The sequence below is a fragment of the Gobio gobio genome (assembly GCF_949357685.1).
Source record: "Gobio gobio genome assembly, chromosome: 22".
Classification (NCBI taxonomy): domain Eukaryota; kingdom Metazoa; phylum Chordata; class Actinopteri; order Cypriniformes; family Gobionidae; genus Gobio; species Gobio gobio.
The window spans coordinates 46,108,121-46,130,396 of record NC_137118.1 but is presented as its reverse complement, the minus strand read 5'-3'; the positions used below and the strand labels follow the sequence as shown (position 1 = coordinate 46,130,396).

The 22,276-nt window shown below is 35.7% G+C and overlaps 1 protein-coding gene across 1 annotated transcript in view; it reads right to left on the bottom strand.

The window, feature by feature from the left end:
- Positions 1-22,276, bottom strand: part of cplane1 (ciliogenesis and planar polarity effector 1) — a gene marked incomplete at its 5' end in the record, with an annotated part of 107,491 nt that extends 85,215 nt beyond the window's left edge. The window contains 14 exon segments of the mRNA XM_079803826.1: positions 2,014-2,094; positions 2,174-2,364; positions 4,471-5,150; positions 7,574-7,723; positions 9,484-9,733; positions 11,824-12,006; positions 13,399-13,502; positions 13,602-13,758; positions 15,679-15,785; positions 17,012-17,250; positions 17,324-17,443; positions 20,845-20,980; positions 22,139-22,240; positions 22,244-22,276. Coding sequence (XP_079659952.1) covers positions 2,014-2,094; positions 2,174-2,364; positions 4,471-5,150; positions 7,574-7,723; positions 9,484-9,733; positions 11,824-12,006; positions 13,399-13,502; positions 13,602-13,758; positions 15,679-15,785; positions 17,012-17,250; positions 17,324-17,443; positions 20,845-20,980; positions 22,139-22,240; positions 22,244-22,276 — 2,533 coding nt within the window.

Sequence of the window (22,276 nt, the reverse complement as noted above, 5' to 3'; positions counted from 1 at the left end):
TTTCAGTTTTCTGAAAATATTAAAGATTAGTTTAGTTGGCATACAATTGACGCATGTCTCATAAAAAGTTCAAAAATGTAAACGTCTGGGAGAAAGAGAAGAGTAAACAGTGGGAGAACATCGGATGTGTATCAGTGTATTGGATCCGTGCATTTGGCCTTAAAGTGACAGCAGTTTTGTAAAGAGCTTTGTAACTTTTATACAAGTATTGAAATTAGTTTACGGTAGTCATATGCTAGCATGTCGGATGGAGCATCACTGACCGGCTTAAACCACCATGGTATCATGTGTATTTATACAATGTAACTAGGGATGAAACGGTATGGAAATTTAACATCACGATTATAGTGACCCAAATTATCACGGTTATCAATATTATCACGGTTTTGTTCAAACGAGATGAAATATTCAAAAGAACAGATGCACACACTTAAAACATTTCAACAAGTTTTATATTTGAAATTCAACAAACAACAAATAACTAAAGCAGCTCTAAGCACTTTTTAAAGATGGATTCTGTGGGATTTCTTTCCTTAATGGCCGTCGTCAATAGCAACACATAACGCATAAATATAATCTCTAATATTATCTCTGTAAATATATTCTCAAGCAATATTCTCATCAGTGTTCAGCAATGATGCATTTAAATTTAGCATATTTTGTGTTAGAGCCCAAACAGTATCCAAGTGAAATAATGCATATCCATATTTCCATATGATTTGACAGTTTATTTTATTAAATATCAAAATGTGTGCATCATACCTGACACCTAAATGATCACTTTACAGTCAGTTTTATGTCATTCTCTTCAAATGCTAGTGAAGTTTGAAACGCGTGTAACGTTACCAATGTTGTGTGTAACTTTAGAGACGGTCCCTAAATTCGCCAGGGTTATGCCAGTCATATCAGATGCGCTGTGGTTCTGCTGGGTTTTTTTAAACCATTTTCGCTGCTGAAATAGAACAAAAACAGTCGACCACTGTATGATGAATGAATCTCTTGCGTACATCGCATGTTTATCTCTTCTTTGAGTGCAGATTTCAGCGTGTGAGAGCGGTGCGCGCTCTGAACATAACTCAGGCTAATCTGAACGCCTCTGATTATGAGATATTGCATTCATAAACTCAATATAAACACGTGTGAGTGGTTATAATGCGCAATGCGATTATAACAGATGGCTTTTGAGAAGACTATAATAAGTTCAACAGCCAGAGTGGCTAGTGTGCAGCCGAAATAACGTTACACCCGCAAATGGTGGTTGTTAATGTCAAGCCCTGATTATTATCCCTTAAATGTCACCCTAGTCTTGTCTGAATTTGTTCGTTCGCTTCACGTTATTATTTCCCAGACGTAGTTTTGGTATTGAGGTCAAAGTCCACTTGCCTTGTGTTCGTAGTTTTGAAGTGTTCACCCTATTACAGCGACTTTCTTCTGGCATGTTCTGCAGACAGGGTGACTTCGATTAAGTTTCCCTCAGGACTTTTGTAAAAGCCAAAATATGACCACACCTCAGATTTGGTCCTTTTAGAGGCTGAACAATCTCCAGGCGCTGTCACGGCCTTCTGCCATTTCTTCTCACTCAAAAACAGCGATGCGCTGCGCCAGACTGACGCTGACTGGACAAGATTTACCACGAGATTTCACAATCGTGATAATCACACGCGGTTTTAATGATAATAAAATTTTATACAATATTACTAACCGTCACAAAATTTTATCGTGGTTTATCGTGAAACCGGTAATCGTTTCATCCCTAAATGCAACAATAATAAAATAATGCATTGACATAAAAAATGACATTTACTTTTGATACTTAAGTACTTTTAAAAACAAATACTTCTGTACTTTTACTTAAGTAAAAATCTGTTTTTAGAACTTTCACTTAATGGAGTAATATTTGACTAGTAGTACTTGTACTTTAACTCAAGTACTAGAGTTGTGTACTTTGTCCACCTCTGGTGACATGTGACATTTAACATGATCATGTGAGCTGGATTGAAAACAGGGACTGACCTCGCTCTCTCTCTGCCCACAATTCAGCCCTCCAAACCTGAAGGCTCTCCGCGTATTCTCCTAAAATAAAGTGCTGTTCCCCTGAGGATGGACAGCAGCAAAGCATTATTATCATATGGTGCTAACATAAGACTCTTCTATTATGGTTACTGGTGCTCACCGCTGAAACTACGCAATGTGTGGCTCTCCTCCAGACGATCTCCAGCTGACTGTAAAGCTTGCTGGACTTGAGCTATAATAGCTGACATCTTCTCCGACTCATTTTTTACGACCCCTTGACCTCTTTGGTGACATAACTGCTCCTGGTACCGCAAAGCCAATCTGTACAGCTCACGCCAAATAACCACCAATCTGAAAGACACAACACAGACCTCAGGCCAAACAGCTGTGCTGACTACATCATCTCACATCTGTTATTACAAATTAATAAATAAATAGTGAGTGAGTAGTAGTATGATGGTTGCTAGGGTGCTGCTATGTGGTTTTAAGACGTCTATGAAGCTACTAGGATGTTCTTGGTGGTTGCTAGGATGTTGCTATGTGGTTGCTAATATGTTCTGAGTGTTTGTATATGTTGTTATGAAGTTACTAGGATGTTCTTGGTGGTTGCTAGGGTGTTGCTATGTGGTTTTAAGACGTGCTGATTGGTTTTAATATGTTGCTATGAAGCTACTAGGTTGTTCTGGGTTGTTGCTAATGCTATGACATTCTGAGTGTTTTTATATGTTGATATGAAGTTACTAGGTTGTTCTGGGTGGTTGCTAGGGTGTTGCTATGTGGTTGCTAATATGTTCTGAGTGTTTTTATATGTTGCTATGAATTTACTAGGTTGTTCTGGGTGGTTTCTAGAGTGCTGCTATGTGGTTGCTAATGTTAAGACGTTCTGAGTGTTTTTATATGTTGCTATGAAGTTACTAGGTTGTTCTGAGTGGTCACTAGGGTGTTGCTATGTGGTTGCTAATATGTTCTGAGTGTTTTATATGTTGCTTTGAAGTTACTAGGTTGTTCTGGGTGGTCTCTAGGGTGTTGCTATGTGGTTGCTAATATGTTCTGAGTATTTTATATGTTGCTATGAAGTTACTAGGTTTTCTGGGTGGTTGCTAGGGTGCTGCTATGTGGTTGCTAATGCTAAGACGTTCTGAGTGTTTTTATAAGTTGCTATGAAGTTACTAGGTTGTTCTGAGTGGTTGCTAGGGTGTTGCTATGTGGTTGCTAAGATGTTCTGAGTGTTTTTGTATATGCTGCAATTAAGTTACTCGGGTGTTCTGGGTGGTTGCTAGGGTGTTGCTATGTGGTTGCTAATATATTCTGATTGTTTTTATAATGTTGCTATGAAGTTACTGGGGTGTTTTGGAGGGTTGCTAGAGTGTTACAATGTGGTTGCTAAGACATTCTGATTTTTTTTTTATATATGGCTATGAAGTTACTAGGGTGTTCTGGGTGGTTGCTAGGGCGTTTCTATGTGGTTCCTAATATGTTATGAGTGTTTTTATATGTTGCTATGAAGTTACTAGGTTGTTCTGAGTGGTTGCTAGGGTGTTTCTATGTGGTTCCTAATATGTTCTGAATGTTTTTATATGTTGCTAAGAAGTTACTAGGTTATTCTGAGTGGTTGCTAGGGTGTTTCTATGTGGTTCCTAATATGAGTGTTTTTATATGTTGCTAAGAAGTTACTTGGTTGTTCTGGGTGGTTGCTAATATATTCTGAGTGTCTTTTATATGTTGGTATGAAGTTACTGGGATGTTTTGGGTGGTTGCTAGTGTTTTTCTATGTGGTTCCTAATATGTTATGAGTGTTTGTATATGTTGCTATGAAATTACTAGGTTGTTCTGAGTGGTTGCTAGGGCGTTTCTATGTGGTTCCTAATATGTTCTGAGTGTTTTTATATGTTGCAATGAAGTTACTCAGTTGTTTCGGGTGGTTGCTAGGGGGTTGCTAATATATTCTGAGGGTTTTTATATGTTGCTATGAAGTTACTGGGATGTTTTGGGGGTTGCTAGGGTGTTACTATGTAGTTGCTAAGACATTCAGATTTTTTTTATACGTGCTATGAAGTTACTAGTGTGTTCTGGGTGGTTGCTAAAACTATATGAGTGTTTTTATATATGTTGCAATGAAGTTACTCAGTTGTTCTGGATGGTTGCTAGGGTGTTCCTATGTAGTTGCTAAGACATTCTGAATTTTTGTAATATGTTGCTATGAAGTTACTAGGGTGTTCTGGCTGGTTGCTAAAACTATATGAGTGTTTTTGTATATGTTGCAATGAAGTTACTTGAGTGTTCTGGGTGGTTGCTAGGGTGTTACTATGTGGTTGCTAAGACATTCAGATTTTTTTTATATGTGGCTATGAAGTTACTAGGGTGTTCTGTGTGGTAACTATGAACTGTAATAGACAACAACTGAAAATAAAAAAAATAGTTAGGAAAAACCCTACAACTCAAGAACACCAAAAGTACCTATGAGAAGGTTGCTGTCTTGCTGGTTGTGCTACTGTCTCAATGTCCTCTTGTAATATTGGAACAGAAAACATGTCAGAAGTGTATGTCCGCTGGCCATCCTCCCCATGATGCACTGCTCTTGACGGCAGGCTGTAGGCCCGATCCACACTCTGAGACGCTTGCTGAAGGACGAAGATTGCAGTGTTGAAGTTCTGAGAGGAAAGTGCTACATCTGATGATGAAAGTGGGACGAACATGTCCACGAAGCATCTAGTGAGCTCCACTGTGACGCCCAGACAGCAGCTTCCTGCGGAGTGTGTGGCGTCCCACGGCAGAAAGGACAGGAGAGTCCTGAGTGTGTGAAGGGTGTGTGTGAGCCATGTGCTCTTGCTCTTTCTGCCGGTGGAGTCGCTGACCCTGAGAAGCGTTAGGAGTCGAACGAGGCACAGGATTGTGAACCTGAGGAGACGCTCTCTCTGCTCCATGGACCCGCCCAGAGAAACGGCCAGAGCCCAGGCCCTCAGCAGGTTCCTGTGAACCCGGTTCAGATCCTCCTGCAGACCTGCGGGCGTGGGCTCTGGATCAGTTTGTGCCTGAGCATGAAGAGTGTCAAACATAGACGCAAACTCAAGCTTGCCTCCATCTTCCATGTGTGAGCAGGCGTACGGATCTTCATCAGAGTCATGATCCTCCTCATCCTAAAGAGAAATTTATATATATTTAATCACTACAACAATTAAATAAAAATGTGTTAAATAAAATTATTTGTAAAAAATTTATTCAATTCATTTATTTGTAAATATTTTTATACTAGGTTTTTCAAAAATTATAAAAGAAATCCATTTTATAAAAATGTTTAAAATGTATACAATTATAAAAAATATTTGTGATATTGTGTTATTTAAAAAAATATATTAATTATTATTTACAAACAGGTAAAAATATGACTCATTTTCTCAGTCATAAAACAGTAGTATTATACATTTTTTCTTGGGTTGTTTTTGTTTGTTTGAGGAACTGTGAACTCCAAGGAAATTGAACGGATGTTAATCATCAAACGTCGTTTACCTTTAATTTTGTATATGTTTTAGAACTTTTGTAAAACATATTAAATTAAAAGACACACAGACAATACAAATTTGTCAAATATCATAATTTTTTTAATGTGTAAATATTTATAATGTGCCATTGTAAAAAAATTTTTTTTTTTTTTTACACATTGCTTTTTTGCATTGCGTCAAATGGCCATCGCTGTTTTATAGTCTGTTTAAAAGAGCCTTTAAAGGGGGTCATGATGGATTTTTTATTATTATTTTAATATGGTCCTTGAGGTTCAATTATAATGTTAATAAAGTTTTTTGCACAAAAAAAAAAGCATTCATATGTGGGAAAAATTTTTTCAATATATGTTCTGTCTGAAACGATCAGAATTTATGGTGCGTTCACACCAGACGCAAATTGCGTGAATAAATTGCGCTATTCGCGCTTAGTTGGACGCTTGAACATTTTGAGTTTACTCGCTTCATTCGCGAGTGACATTCACTTCACAACAGACACGAATTTGCGTAATGGTAGGGCTTCTGCCAGTGGCTCATCTCGTTGAGAAATGGCTAACATGGATTGTTTTAAAATATGGTGAATAAGCTCAATTTGCTGCTTTAGCTAGCTTGTTCTCCTCAATAGGGTGAATTCAGGGTTATTGGGACACTTTTCCAAGTCATCTCAATGGCTGAAAGTGTCCTGATGTAGAGCTCAAATTGATTAAATAGTTTTTTACAACTCACCAGAATGTCCGACCTCCTCACTCACTTTCGTCTAATCAAGATCCTTTTTATTCCTGTTTCTATAAAGTATGAAGATGTATCTTACAGCTCTGGGTATCCACATATGATTTGTCCTCATTGTTGTCACTACTAGAGCAAGCTCCTGATTGGTTAACGCAGTGCAAATATGCGCCAAAGTTCAGATTTTTCAACTCTCAACGCGCTGCAGAACGTCTATTCTCGCCTTTGCATTGAATTAACATGTCAATGAACTAATTTCATGTTGTTTTATATTTTATTTGTCCATTATTTATTTTGTTGGATTTTAGTTGGACTTGGTCAGAACTGTTTCAAAAATAGTTATCTACATGATGCCTGCTGCCTTTGGGCTCAGTTATGTTGAATTTAAATGACAAAATGCAAAATAAAGACATGTTATGTTCCATTGCAATGGTGTTTTCTGGAAGGGACTAAAGAACAATGTATTTTTTTCAGCTGAAAGGTAGAATACAAATGTTTTTATTAAAGCTACACTGTGATATTTTCCCCCATCTAGTGGTGAACTTGTATATGACCATCCAGTGAATATTAGTTTCTGTTCCTCTCAATTCCGATTTCGTTTTAACTCCTACGGTGGCTGATTTAGTCCAAGATTAACATGGCTTCCAGTTCGACCTCGTCCACATTCGACACGGTGCCATCGAGTGTTAAAACGCGAAAGGCGAAGCTTGAATTTACGGGTATGTCCCTCTTTGGCTGATGTACTTTCAAGATGGAGGGGCAACATGGCGACCCGCATTCGAACCCCTCACCCGTATGTATTTACAATGGCATATTATAAACTTACGAGAATACTTTATTACTTGAAAGAAGTAAATATACATTAATGAGCACATATATTTTTGAAAGAACTAAGTGTTTTTAGCTAAGAATAAACTAAAAAAGTTACACAGTGTAGCTTTAAGTTAGATAGACATTATATAACCGTTTCAGGTTATGTTTTAGTGTTGGTAACATGTCCCACATTGTCCCACACAAACTTAGTAATCTTCCCACATTTGGTTTGTTTGATGGTGGTCACCATACATCCAGCGTCAGCCACTAAGCGACAGAACACCAGTGGGCGGGGCCTATGGTGCTCTGATGCGGGCATATGCAAATGTATTTACCCGTGTGAAGTCACAGGTCACTAATATCCTAAGCGAGCCGCGTTTCGAGCTTGATTAAATAAATGCTATGTTTTAAACTCTGAATCTTGCAGGATTGCAAGACCTCATATATGTCAAAAGAACAAGGCAAATTTGATTTCTCATGTTTAATGACCATTCATATGCAGAAAGCGTTTGACATTGGCATACCTGAGCTCTCTCTGTGCATTGTGTGAGGTCTCCTGTGCCTTGCAGGTACAGAGGTAGAGTGGACAGAGGGGTTTCTTTCTCTTTAGGAGCCAGAAGACTTCCTGTGAACGTCAGAGTGGACATGGACTCCAGCCTGGACATGAGCTGAGGCTGAAACACCCAGAAGACACAAGTGAAACGTCACAACAGCAATCAAAACTAGGGATGCACCGGTTGACCGGCCAAAAAGCGGTTTTCTTTGTATTTTTCTGCCGATTTTTCCGGAAGTGCGCCCACGTGCATATACGCCTATATTGCAATCATTCGCGAACATGTCACTTGTGTGTTACAAACGGAAACTGGAGAACTGAGGGAAGAGACGAGATCCGCTGAAGGCAATGAAGAGCCGCTTTCCTGCGCGAGCTGAAGTTGAGCGAGCTGAAGTTGCGTGAGCTGAAGTTGCGAGAGCTGAAGTTGCGCGAGCTGAAGTTGCGCGAGCTGAAGTTGCGCGAGCTGAAGTTGCGAGAGCTGAAGTTGCGAGAGCTGAAGTTGCGAGAGCTGAAGTTGCGCGAGCTGAAGTTGCGCGAGCTGAAGTTGCGAGAGCTGAAGTTGCGCGAGCTGAAGTTGCGAGAGCTGAAGTTGCGCGAGCTGAAGTTGCGAGAGCTGAAGTTGCGCGAGCTGAAGTTGCGAGAGCTGAAGTTGCGAGAGCTGAAGTTGCGCGAGCTGAAGTTGCGAGAGCTGAAGTTGCGAGAGCTGAAGTTGCGCGAGCTGAAGTTGCGAGAGCTGAAGTTGCGCGAGCTGAAGTTGCGAGAGCTGAATTTGCGAGAGCTGAAGTTGCGCGAGCTGAAGTTACGAGAGCTGAAGTTGCGCGAGCTGAAGTTGCGCGAGCTGAAGTTGCGAGAGCTGAAGTTGCGCAAGCTGAAGTTGCGCAAGCTTCCCTCTCCACCCTGCACAAGTGTAGATGTGAGCGTTTGTTCAGCTCAGTTTCTCACGTGTTGGATCGGATGAGAACGAAACAGACTAACTTGTGACAAAGCCGAAATACTTCTTTTTGTAGCCTAAAGAAGAACATGCTGCACTTTAGAAATGAAATACTATCAGTTCTGTAGCCTATAGGAGGATCATCTTTATTTGGTAACACTTTAGAATAATGGTCATTAATTAACATTAGTTAACTACATTAGTTAACATTAAATAATAATGAACTGCACTTATAAAGCGTTTATTAATCTTTGTTAATGTTAATTTCAACATTTACTAATGCATTATTAAAATCATCTTGTTAACATTAGTTAATGCACTGTGATGTTTATATTAACTAACGTTAACAAAGATGAACAAATACAGTAACAAATGTACTGCTCATGGTTAGTTTATGTTAGTTAATACATTAACTAATGTTAACTAATGACCATTATTCTAAAGTGTTACCTTTTATTTTACCTTAAAATTACATTGATTTAATTTGATTTAAAAAGCACCTGCTGTAGCATCTTAGTTTTTTTCGTTGCACTAAACATTATTTGATTTAACATTTTGGAACAATTATATACTTTGGTTTTATTTAATTTCACTGGTAAAGATTTTTTTTCTTTACACTGAATTTAGAAACAAATGCTGATTTAAGTAACATCTTTGTTTGGATTGCAGAATATGCAGTTGTTGCCTTTAATTTCACCTTTTAGCCTTTTAATTTCCAATTCAATTTCCTGTTAATTTCAGATTGCGGACTTGTTTTCATTAGCCAAAAGCCAATTTAGCCTGTTAAATACCAAATAAACATCTTGTTCATGTATACTTTCATTCTTTTATTGTGTAAAAAAAAAACTAAAAACTCGGAAATCGGTATCGGAATCGGCCATGTAAAGTCATGATCAGTGCATCACTAAACAAAACATGACACAGTGTTATTTATCAGGCCGTCCGCTGACCTGAGATGAAGCCATGAGCTGCCGAATGTTCTCCAGCCCTTGAGCAGCTTCCAGTAGGAGAGAGCTCATGATCTCCGCCGCAGACGGACTCTTGGCCATCCGGAGCACAGTCGCCATGTAGCCGTCGGACACAATGAGGAGCGGCTGGCGAGGATGCCAGGTGACGGAGAACCGCTGCCTCATGGGGTCGCGGAGAGACAGGCTCGAGCTGGAGAGGCCGGCCTCTGGGGGCTGCAAAGGCACTGGAGCTCTAAGGATGAAATTGAAATGGATCAATTATTCATGCATGACGGCATCTGATCTAAAGCATATTTGCACATGTGATTAGTAGATAAAGACGTTTTACTATTCTTGTACAGAGCATTAAATGCCGTGGAGGAGGAAGAAAAAAATGAATACAGATGTAATGTTGATTAAAAGATGAAATTTTTATTTAATAAGAAAGGTCATTATTTGTACAAGTAATATATATATATATATATATATATATATATATATATATATATATATATATATATATATATATATATATATATATATATATATATATATATATATATATATATATATATATATATATATATATATATATATATATATATATATATAAAAAAAACATTTTATTTTTTTAATAAATTTATTTATAACTACAACATAATTTTTTTTAAGTGTAATTATTTGGAAAAGTTTTCATTATTTTATTTTTAAAGTTTGATTAAATGTGTAAATATTCATATAAAAAGTACAATTAATTTTTTTAACATTTTGTATAATTAATAAAATTTAAATGAATGAAAACTTATTAAAATTAAATTCTTATTTATAAACTGTTAAAAAGATGTCATAAAACCTGAAAGATACGTTGGAAGACGAAATAGTACAATATTATAATTAATAAATCTTTTTTTGTAAAATAATCATGTGAAATTCTTTAGAATTTTTTTTTTTTTAAGAATTTTATTTTGTGTGTAAATATTTGTATAATTAATAACATTATGAAAATAAAATATTAAAAATGTAAATAAATAGAAAAAACTTAAATTTTATTTATAAAGATGTCATAAAACCTAAAAGGCATATGTTGTAGGATGAAAATTAATACAGATGTAAGAATGTTGATTAAAATAAGTATTTACTTAATAAGATATTTATATTTACATTTTTTTGTTAAAATGCAACTTACTGTATAAAAAAAATTAATTACTTGGAAAAGTTAATTATTTTATTTTTTAAATTGATTAAACGTGTAAATATCCGTATAAAAAGTACAATTAATACTTTTATACATTTTGTATAATTGATAAAGTTTAAATTTAAATGAATGAACATTGAATTGTTATTTCTAAAGAGTTAAAAAGATGTCATAAAACCTGAAAGATACAGTATGTTGGAGGAAAAAATAATACATTATAATTTAAAAAATATAATTTTTGTAAAAAAAATTTTTATAAAAAAATCATGTAAAATTATTTAGAAAATTATTTATGTTTTTGAAAGAATTGTATCACATGTCTAAATATTTTTATAATTAATAACATTATGAAAATAAAATAAAAACACTATAATAAAAAATGTAAATTCATGAAAAAAAATGTAAATGTTATTTAAAAACATTTTTAAAAATACGTCATAAACCTAAAAGGCATATGTTGTAGGATGAAAATGAATACAGATGTAAGAATGTTGATTAAAAGAAGAAGTATTTCTTTAATAAGATATTAATGTTTATTTTTTGTTTAAAATGCAACTTACTAATTATTTGGAAAAGTTTTCATTATTTTATTTTATTTAATTGATTAAACGTGTAAATGTTCATATATAAAGTACAATTAATAATTTTATACATTTTGTATAATTGATCAAATCTAAATTTAAATGAATGAAAACATTGAAACGATGTCATAAAACCTGAAAGATATGCCGGAGGAAATAGTACAACATAATTAAAAAAAAATCACTTTTTGTAAAATCTATTTTATAAAAAATGATGTGAAATTATTTATGTTTTTTTTTAAATAATTGTATTACAAGTGTAAATATTTGATTTATAATTAATAATTAATAATAATTATGAATTAATAATATATATTTATAATTAATATCATTATAAAAACAAAATAAAAAAAATTCTGAAATGTAAATGAATTGAAAAAATGTGAATGTTATTTATAAAAATGTTGTAGGGTGAAAATGAATACAGATGTAAGAATGTTGAACATGTGATGGTTGAATGTTTAATGGTTTTTGATTGCTTTCGTGTTTCTAAAACCGCCTGAGAAAAACAAACCCAATATCAACTTCACCTTCAGTGACATTCAGAAGAGGAAGCGATCAAATCACCTGTATGTGACCAGTGGGTGAAGAGGCAGGAAGTGGGCGGCACCGAACTCAACACTGCATCCTGTGGTGGAGAGCGAGACGAGTCCGCCCAGACGGGCCAGCATGAGCAGAGAGCCTCTCTTCAGCACACAGGCCAGATAAAGCCCGTCTGCGGTCCAGCTCACAGAACACACCCAGTAGGACCTGCAGGACAACACAACATCTCTCCAGCCTCCCTCACAACATACATTTCTGGACTTCACATTCTCTGTTCATTTCACTACCATTATATTACTACTACTACTTATCTTTCATTATTATTTCTTATTTATATATATTATTGCAGCATTTTTAACTATGATTTATTTATATTTAATGCACTGCAAATCATAATTATTTATTTAAATTGAATGCACATTTTGCCATTTTTAACAATTATTTATTTATATTTAAATCACATCTTAATTTATAATTTTTTACCTATTTACACATATTATGTTACCATTTTACTTGCTATTTATTCATATTTAATGCACATCTTATTTTACCAATTTTACCTACTTTTTATTCATATTTAATGCACATCCTATTTTATAATTTTTACATATTTAATGCACATTTTATTTTATTTTACCGTTTTACCTGCTATTTATGAATTTTTACCTACTATTTATTCACATATTAATTTTACAATTTTTACCTACAATTCATATTTAATACACATCTTATTTTATAATTTTTACCTTCTTAATGCACATCTTATATTACCCGCTATTTATTTATATTTAATACACATCTTATTTGACCTTTTAACTAGTATTTATATTTAATGCACATTTTATTTACACATATTATTTTACCATTTTACTTGCTATTTATTCATATTATTCATATTTAATGCACATCTTATTTCACCAATTTTACCTACTTTTTTATTCATATTTAACGCACATCCTATTTTATAATTTTTACATATTTAATGCACATTTTATTTTACCATTTTACCTGCTATTATTCATATTTAATGCACATCTTATTATACCATTTTACCTGCAATTTATACATTTTTACCTACTATTTATTCACATATTAATTTTACAATTTTTACCTACTATTTGTATTTAATGCACATCTTATTTTATAATTTTTACCTCTTTAATTCACATATTTTACCATTTTGCCTGCTATTTATTCATATTTAATGCACATATTTTACCATTTTACCTGCTATTTACATATTTACATTTTTTTTTTTTTACCTACTATTCATATTTAATGCACATTTTGATTTATAATTTATACCTACTATTTATTCATATTTAATGCACATCTTATTTTATAATTTTACCTAATATTTATTCATGCATCTTATTTTTATATCTTATTTTCTTATATCTTCTTATATCTTATATTATTTTATTTATTTCGTTTATTTTACTGTGCATGTGACAGATAAAATCTTGAATCTTGAATCTTACAGATGGGGAGGGATCATCAATATTTGTCTGGGAACATTTTTCCCTACGAGCCAATATAAACCTGTGCATACAGCCAGCCAATCAGATGCCATCTAACTGAGACTTTTCAAACACTCACCTCACATATTTAGCTGGAATATTGAGCGTCTTAATGCCACATCCTCCTAACAGGCTGGACACCGTCACAAAGTTCTGAGTGCTGATGAACAACACCTGTGTCGCCTTCCAGATCACAGAGAAACGGCTTTTAAACACTGCACAAATCTACTTCCTGTGCCTGTATGTCTGATTCACTGGTAATGACTGCAGCCGTGAGTTTACCCTCGGGTCTTTCTGGTTCAGGACTACAGCTAGAAGCTGGGCATCTGGAGAGAAGGCTGGAACTAGAGCACCTCTGGACTTCACCGGGTTACAGGGAGGCAGGAGCTGGGACAGCGGGAAACACTTGGAGGCCCAGCGAACACTGAAACCCACTGACCTGTCAAACAAAACACAATAAAGTCATCAAGAACAAGACGACAGGGAATGATTCCAGGAAATGCATGAACTGGTCAAACATATGCCATGAAAGCAATGCAAGTTGATGTGGATGAAAGAAGATTATTATATATAAAGGCATATATTGTTAGTGATTATTTCTGATTTATATAAATTAATATCCTCTTTGCATGCACTTACATGTAATATATGCTATTCATAGACAGACATATGAACATCCACACAAGCACGTACATATGCACACTTACAATAGTGGTCAGAATTATTGGCCCCATTGGTAAATATGATCAAAGATGGCTGTAAAAAAAATCTGCAGTGTTTACCCTTTTGATCATTTATTCTAAAAATTTGCAAAAAACTTAACTATATATTTTTTCTTATGATTGTTATTAAGATAAAATTTAAGATGTATTCATATTCACGAAAAGAATGTTCTTAAAAATCATCGTAAATAACTTCTTAGGATACCCTCCAACCTATCTTATATACCCAAATGTAAGATGTTTAACGAATTTATTGGGTTGTTTCAAATATTAAGCATTACAACATAAAAGTAGCTAGCTAAATATAATATTTATACCTTATAGTACCATATGGACGAGTATAAAACCAGCGAACGAGTCAAAAGCGGACGAGAAACTCAACGTAATTTAAAAATATTACTGTTATTGTGCCAAAAATTGTAGTTTAAAGACTTTTTCAGGCGAGAATGTACTTGTTTAAAGATTAAATCTGTGGTTTATTTATAAAGAAAGCGCCTATTTTACCATTTTATCTGGTGTTTTCGGAGTTGTGAGATCCCTGTGGTCATATTCAGTGGTCAGACACGACTGGAGCTTCAGATGGACCTGGTTCTGTGGTCACATGACACTAAAACAAGAGATTTTTGGCAGCAAACCCACTAGATGGGATAAAAAGTACCCCATGCCCATGGTTAAATATCTTTAATATTGTGGCCTATTTTTTTGTTGGAGGTCCCGGACTTCTTCAGACACATGGTCTTATGGATTCTAGCAAATACCAACAGATAAAAAAATGAAAACCTGACGGCCTCTGCTGGAAATCTTATAATGAGCCATAGTTGGATCTTCCATCAGGACAACGAACCAAAACAAACATCAAAATCAACACACAAATGTGTTGCAAACTGAGCACAAAATGAAGGCCGTCCCAGTCCCTGAGCTGAACCCTTTAGAGAATGAGTGATGGACTGAAGAGAAGAGCTGGAATCTGAAGGATCTGGAGAGATTCTGTGTGGAGGAATGATCACTGATCTCCAAACTCACCAGGAATTATAGGAGAAGCTGTTATCTTAGTTGAAAAGGTTGAAAAAAGTATTGAATAAAAGGTAGCTAAGAATTATGTCCAACGTGTTTTGGAGAAAAGCATTTATTTCATAAGGAGATTTTCCACACATTTTTAATTCTTTTACTTCAATGAAAGGTTAGATTTTAGTGAATTTTTGGACTAAAAGACCAAAAGGATGGTTTATTCTTTTGATCTTTTATTCCAAAAATTCACTTACATTTTTACAGCCATCTTTGTTCATATTTACCAAGAAGGCTAATCATTCTGACCACAACTGTACATATTAGCTACACATTTACACGCTATTTGCCTTCTGATATTTGTTGTTATGATGATAATATTCAGTTTTTATTAGTTTGATATAGCTGGAGACCTTAAATAAGCCTTTATGGGCTTTCCACCTCTGTATTTGAATTGTATTATCTTGCTTTTTTTGCATTTATTTAAAAAAAAAAAATCTCTATAAAGCCTCAATTGGCTTTTTGTTTTAGCAAAATAGTGCCGAAAGCAATATAATAAATAATAAACCAATGTTAAACGAACAAACAATGCTGGAATTATAATAAATAAAGCACATTTCACATCATCTGACCTGAGTTTGTTTTCCCATGTGGAGTCCCACTGGATCTTCAGCAAGGTGACGGTCAGCTTCTCTTCAGCGGTGAAAACAAACGCGCTCAGACACGCGTCTCCGACTGCCTAAAGACGCCACAGTCAAATATAACACGCGTGCAAGAAACCAAAACACCATTAACCCTCTGGTGCTCATTGGTCATTTCTGACCGGAAAATTTTCTGTTTTGAAATTTTAAAAATCACAGCTTCATTGGAATGATATGAAACTTGGTGACTTTTCTAGCATTAGGTATGTAAACACACAAACAAATTGGGGTCATGCTAATTGGTCATTAAAAAAAAAGTAGCGTTCATTGTCTTCGGTCATAAATGGCCCACCATAGGAAATGAATGGGAAATCGGCAAAAACAAAAATATTCACTGAATATTTGTGTGTACAATCTACAAATCGGCCACGATGCTGAAAAAAGTACACAGCAGTAAAGGAGTGACACTCTAAAACATCAGGAGTGTGATATTGACACATCCACTCACACACGCACACTTATACACACACACACACACCTATGAAAAACTGAACCTATGAACCACATTTGGAATTTTTAAAAATCACAGCTTCATCAGAATGATATGAAACTTGGTGACTTTTCTAGCATTAGGTGTGTAAACACACAAACAAATTGGGGTCATGATTCGAGCATGCTAAGTGGTCGTAAAAAAAATACTCCCACTTGTGCTCTTCGGTCAAAAATGACCACCATGAGAAATCTGCAAAAACACAAATTCACCGAAAAAAATCTATATTTCTAACAACAAAAACAAAAAATCTAAAACTTTATAATAAATAGTCTTTGATATTTTTTAAATATATATGCTCAAATCCATAAAATCAGTATAGTGTATACCATTAAATGAGTTCAAAACAGAACTAGTGAATTCTCAAGCCTCTCCATAGAGACCTCTAGTGGTTACACACATGGTTGCATGATTTCTTAAACAATTCCAAAAGAGGGCGCTAATCTGCCTTCAAAAAAAATTATTTTGAAGGCCTAGTCTCTATTTTAACCTGAAAAAATAATAATTATTAATTTAAAAAAAAAATGTAATATAATTTTCAATGGCAAAAATAGACCATAATTATTGCATAAATATTAAAAGATAACATCAAATCATCTCAAAATACTAAATTAAAACGAAAAAATATTATTGAAGAAAAATAAATTGCATTTATAAATTTGCATTTTACTGGGGTGGAGGAAGTTTAATTTTTAGGTGTCCGGTCACTTATGCACCAATGCAACCCCTAAACGAAGAGCCCCAGAGGGTTAAGACACTTCCCACTGTTTTTACCTGGTTCTTCACAAACACACTATGAACGGAAGCCTCTTTGTCCTTTGTGGAGGGCAGTTGAGTGTTTTCATTGTATGATATGTGACTCCATCGTCCCGTGACAGTGGCGTCCCGCGGGCCGCTCAGATCCTGAGGTGCCACACACTCCCAGAGGAACACCTGTCCTGTAAGAGCGGCCAGGAAAACCCTCTGGGCATTCTCCGAAACCAGCAGAGAAAGTCCAAGTGTAGTCGCAGAACCTTCGTAAGACAAGCCGTGTTAGTTGACGATGATTACCGGATGTGCATCGAGAAAAGCAGAACTCACACAGACCTTTGATGGACGAGACCAGCTGATGAACCGAAGGGACGGCTGAGACCGTTTTTAGCACATCCTTGTCTTTGTTCCAAAGGAAGAGTTCTCCAGAGACCAGCAGACCCACCAGCCACACGCCTGCGGAGAACATTAAAGGGTTAGTTCACCCAAAAAATTCTTTCATTCTGAAAATTTCAGATTCTGTCATTAATTACTGACCCTCATGTCGTTGGACACCCGTCAGACCTCCGTTCATCTTCAGACACAAATGAAGATATTTTAGTGTAAATCTGATGCTCTGAAAGGCCTCCATTGGCTCAATGCACAGTTCACTCTCAAGACCCTTAAAAGGCACTAAAGACGTCGTTACAAAGTCCATCTCACTACAGTGGTTCTACAATAACTTTATGGAGTGACGAGAATAGTTTTTGTGCGCAAAAAAACCCTAAATAACGACTTACATAGTGATGACGATTTCAAAACACGGCCTCATGAAGTTTCGAAGCGTTATGAATCAGTGAGTCGAATCATGATTCGGATCGCGTGTCAAACCGACAAACTGCTGAAATTTGGCGATTCAAACTGCTGATTCGACTCACTGATTCATAACGCTTCGAAGCTTCATGAGGCCGTGTTTTGAAATCGTCATCACTATACAAGTCGTTATTTAGGGGTTTTTTGCGCACAAAAACTATTCTCGTCGCTTTATAAAGTTATTGTAGAACCACTGTAGTGAGATGGACTTTGTAACGACGTCTTTAGTGCCTTTTAAGGGTCTTGAGAGTGAACCGTGCATTGAGCCAATGGAGGCCTTTCAGAGCATCAGATTTACACTAAAATATCTTCATTTGTGTCTGAAGATGAACGGAGGTCTGACGGGTGTCCAACGCCATGAGGGGAAGTAATTAATGACAGAATTTTCATTTTTGGGTGAACTAACCCTTTAATGAACACACGTGTGATCTAAAGTGACCAGATTTCTGAAATGGAAACCGGGGACATTTCCTATTTGAGTGGTCAAACTATCCCTAAAATCTCATTTGTTATTATCCTTTAATAAAAAAAACAGGGACAATACATTTTTTATGGTTTTTGTTGTTGCTGTTTTTGTGGGCTCCCTGTATTATTATTAACATTAATAATTATTATGATTTAGTTTGATTATTGGGATTTTGGGTCTGGATTTAATACAATTCAACACACCTGCAAAAAAAAAAACAATGGTATCAACCAACATAAATATGATAAATAGGGCTGTCAAAAGATTAATCGCGATTAATCGCATCCAAAATAAAAGTTTGTGTTTACATAATATATGTGTGTGTGTACTCTGTTAATTATTATTTATATATAAATACACACACAAGCATGTATATATTTAAGAAAAAAATATTATTTTTTATTTATAAAACATTTATATTTATATATATTATAGATTATATAAATGTATATACAGTATATACATGCAAATATTTCTTAAATATATACATGAATGTGTGTGTATTTATATATAAATAATAATTAACAGAGTACACACACACATATATTATGTAAACACAAACTTTTATTTTGGATGCGATTAATCGCGATTAATCTTTTGACAGCCCTAATGATAAATAAAACTATTTAACAAATATTTAAAGATTTCATAATTTGCCACCTTGGAATTATAAGGTTCTATCTGCATTCTGACTGGTTTGGAGATATTAAGCTTTAAAGTTTTTAGCTTTCCATTTGACTGTGTAGAAAGAACCTTTTTATTTTCTGAATAAAAAGTTCCTAAAAACTTTTAAAAAAAAACATCACATAATGTAAAGAAGTTGTCACAGAATAAGATTATGTGAATAACTCAATTTTGACAAAAATGTGAGATAGAACCTTATAATTCCAAGGGGACGAATTGTATTTAATATTTTAATTTTCACAAGTTTATACTATATAAATGATTTCTTTTTTTTACGTCAAATGTTTTGTTACGTTTGTGCTTGAAAATACCTCTTTCTATGCTTAATTGGTCTTGTTTTGCATTTCAGGCTTTTTTATAGTTCAGATGTGTGGTAAACACTGCTTTGTGACTGCAGAACTTTTGGGGACAAAACAATCCCACACCCTGTTGAGTTGTTTGTTGACATACAAACAGTATTAGTTTAATTTAACATGAATAGTTAAGGCCTTTGCACGCTAGTCCGAAATTTTCGCATGCATTTTTTCGTATTCATGATCCGAAAAATTCGTCACGCACAGAGACCTTGCACACTGAGTCCGATGCGTATTAATGAATGCGTTACGGAAAAAAACGCAAAACACAAAATGCCGTTTTCCACTTATCCAGACCGGTTCAAAGTTGAATGTCAGTGGCTCCGTTTGATGCTTTGCTAGCGATACTGGAGCCACATATTAAAAAGAAGACCACCAATTTCCAATCCTGAACAGAGACTGGCAGTATGTCTAGGATCCACACACACACACACACACACACACACACATGTTGGGTTTTCATGTTTTATGGGGACTTTCCATAGGCGTAATGGTTTTTATACCGTACATACTGTATATTCTATCCCCCTACACTGCCCCTGCCCCTAAACCTACCCATCACACACACACACACACACACACACACTGCCCCTGCCCCTAAACCTACCCATCACAGGAGACATTATGCATTATTACATTTTCAAAAAACATCACTTAGTCTGATTTATAAGATGTTTTCCTCATGGGGACCAAAAAAATGTCCCCACAAGGACGAGGATTTCGGATATTGCCATCTTTGTGGGGACATTTTGTCCCCATAACGTAGGGATTACCAGTCCACACACACACACACACAGTTTACAGGGAGTTGGTGTGCTATAATTATAGCTGTGATATTGTAGTATTTTTGATACAATAATATTTGTATATATAATTGTAGTTATCTGAGCACTGGCGATTCATTCACCAGCAGTTTTAGTTTGGGCATCAGCTGTAGATGGGAAAAACGGATGCGAAAAACGCAGAAAATCGAACCTGTTCCGATTTTTTTTTTGACGGACGAAAGTTTCGGAGGCAGTGTGCAAGCATAATTGACATAACGTGAGGTCGAATTTATTTTTTGACATGCGAAAATTTCGCATGCGAATTTCGGACTCCGTGTGCAAAGGCCTTTAGTTTGTTACTACATTGAAAGCGTTAACGATGTTGCTTTTGATATTTGACGATAATGGCGCTCTGCTCTCAGTTACATTCTTCATGAAGTAGTAGCGGCGCGGGCGCGAATGCGACCAAGTAGAGTCAGCGTATCTCACAGCGCCGCCTGCTGGGGAAAATAATCACTACACGATTGCTCCTATAACCAGCAGCTGCTATATGTCGGTTGGGCGCTTTTTTTGCAAGATATCTGTGGGTTGTTTTGAACAGGCTGTAAAACGGGGACATAGCACCAAAAACCGGGACTGTCCCCAGAAAACGGGGACATCTGGTCACCCTAGTGTGATCCCATCACACACACACACACACACACACACACACACACACACACACACACACACGTTTACCATTCTGAGACGCTGACATGGTCACCACCCTCTGCAACAGCGGCTGAAGTTTAGGGATCTTCTTTTTGGTCCGTCCCGAAAGCAAATACACTTCACTAATCCGATTGTCATCTAACAGAAAAACACCCTCTTTTTCCTGAAAGAGACAGAGTTGAGATCAGATTAGGGATCGACCGATATGGATTTTTTAGTGCCGATGCCGATACCGATTTTTTTTCATCAGCCTTAGCCGATGAGCGATACGGGCTGCCGATTTTCTTGAGCCGATATTTGGAGCAGATACTGCTTTTGCTCCCTCAATTTACATCATAAAAATGACACAATGATCAGGATGATAATTTAAAATTTAAAATTTAAAAAAGGAACATTTATTGAACTAAAAAAAACAATATTTAACAAATAGTAAAAACAGGTGCGGTAGAACAAGAAAAAAAGAGTTCAGTGGTGAAAATAAATTCTGAAAATAAATATTTAAGCATAAATAAAATAATTACACTATTGCACACAGTATCAACAAGCGAGCAGCATAATAAAGTGCACACTGACTGTACTATACTTCATTTTACAACTATTTACAACCTAGTCATTTAATGTTACACTCTAAAAAATGCTGGGTTAAAAATAACCCAAGTTGGGGTCAATATGGACTAACCCAGCAATTGGGTTGTTTTGACCCAGCGGTTGGCTTAAATGTTTGCTTAAAACAACCCAATTGATGGGTTAGTCCATTTTCAACCCAACTTGGGTTATTTTTAACCCAGCATTGTTTAGAGTGTAGCTGCACTTCACTTAATCTCTTGTAGAGCAACACCAGCGGCAATTCAGGGAAAAATCTCCCAATGCTCCACGTGAAACTTCATTCTTTCCACCTTTTACCAATTGATTTTGATTAATATGCGCGAGGGAGAGCGAGAGAGTTTGAAGACGGTGAGAGCTGCCCTGTGGACGCCTGTCTGGAAATAATGCAGGGAAAAAATATCGGCGAACGCAGCAGCTTTGTATCGGCCGATGCAGATACACGTAAAATATCGGCCCGATATATCGGTCTAACACTACATCAGATCGACAAGATTTGGCTGCGTTTATTTGATCAGAAATACAGTAAAATCATGAAATATTATTACAATGTAAATCAGCTGTTCTCTAAGTGAATATACAGTAAAGTGTGATTTATTCCTGCAATCAAAGCTGAATTTATCATCAGTCTTCAGTGTCACATGATCCTTCACAAATCTAACCCAATATTTGCTTCAAAGCATTCAAAAAGTAAAAATGCATATAAGTATGATCTTACCCGGCCCAGCCAGCAGAATCTGGGCCACGGCTTCCTGCGCTTGATGCTGGACGACAACAAAACCTCCAACTTCACTTCCATTCTCGGCACTGAGGGCGAGTTTCACAGGACGTCCAGACGCTCTGTATCCCACAACAT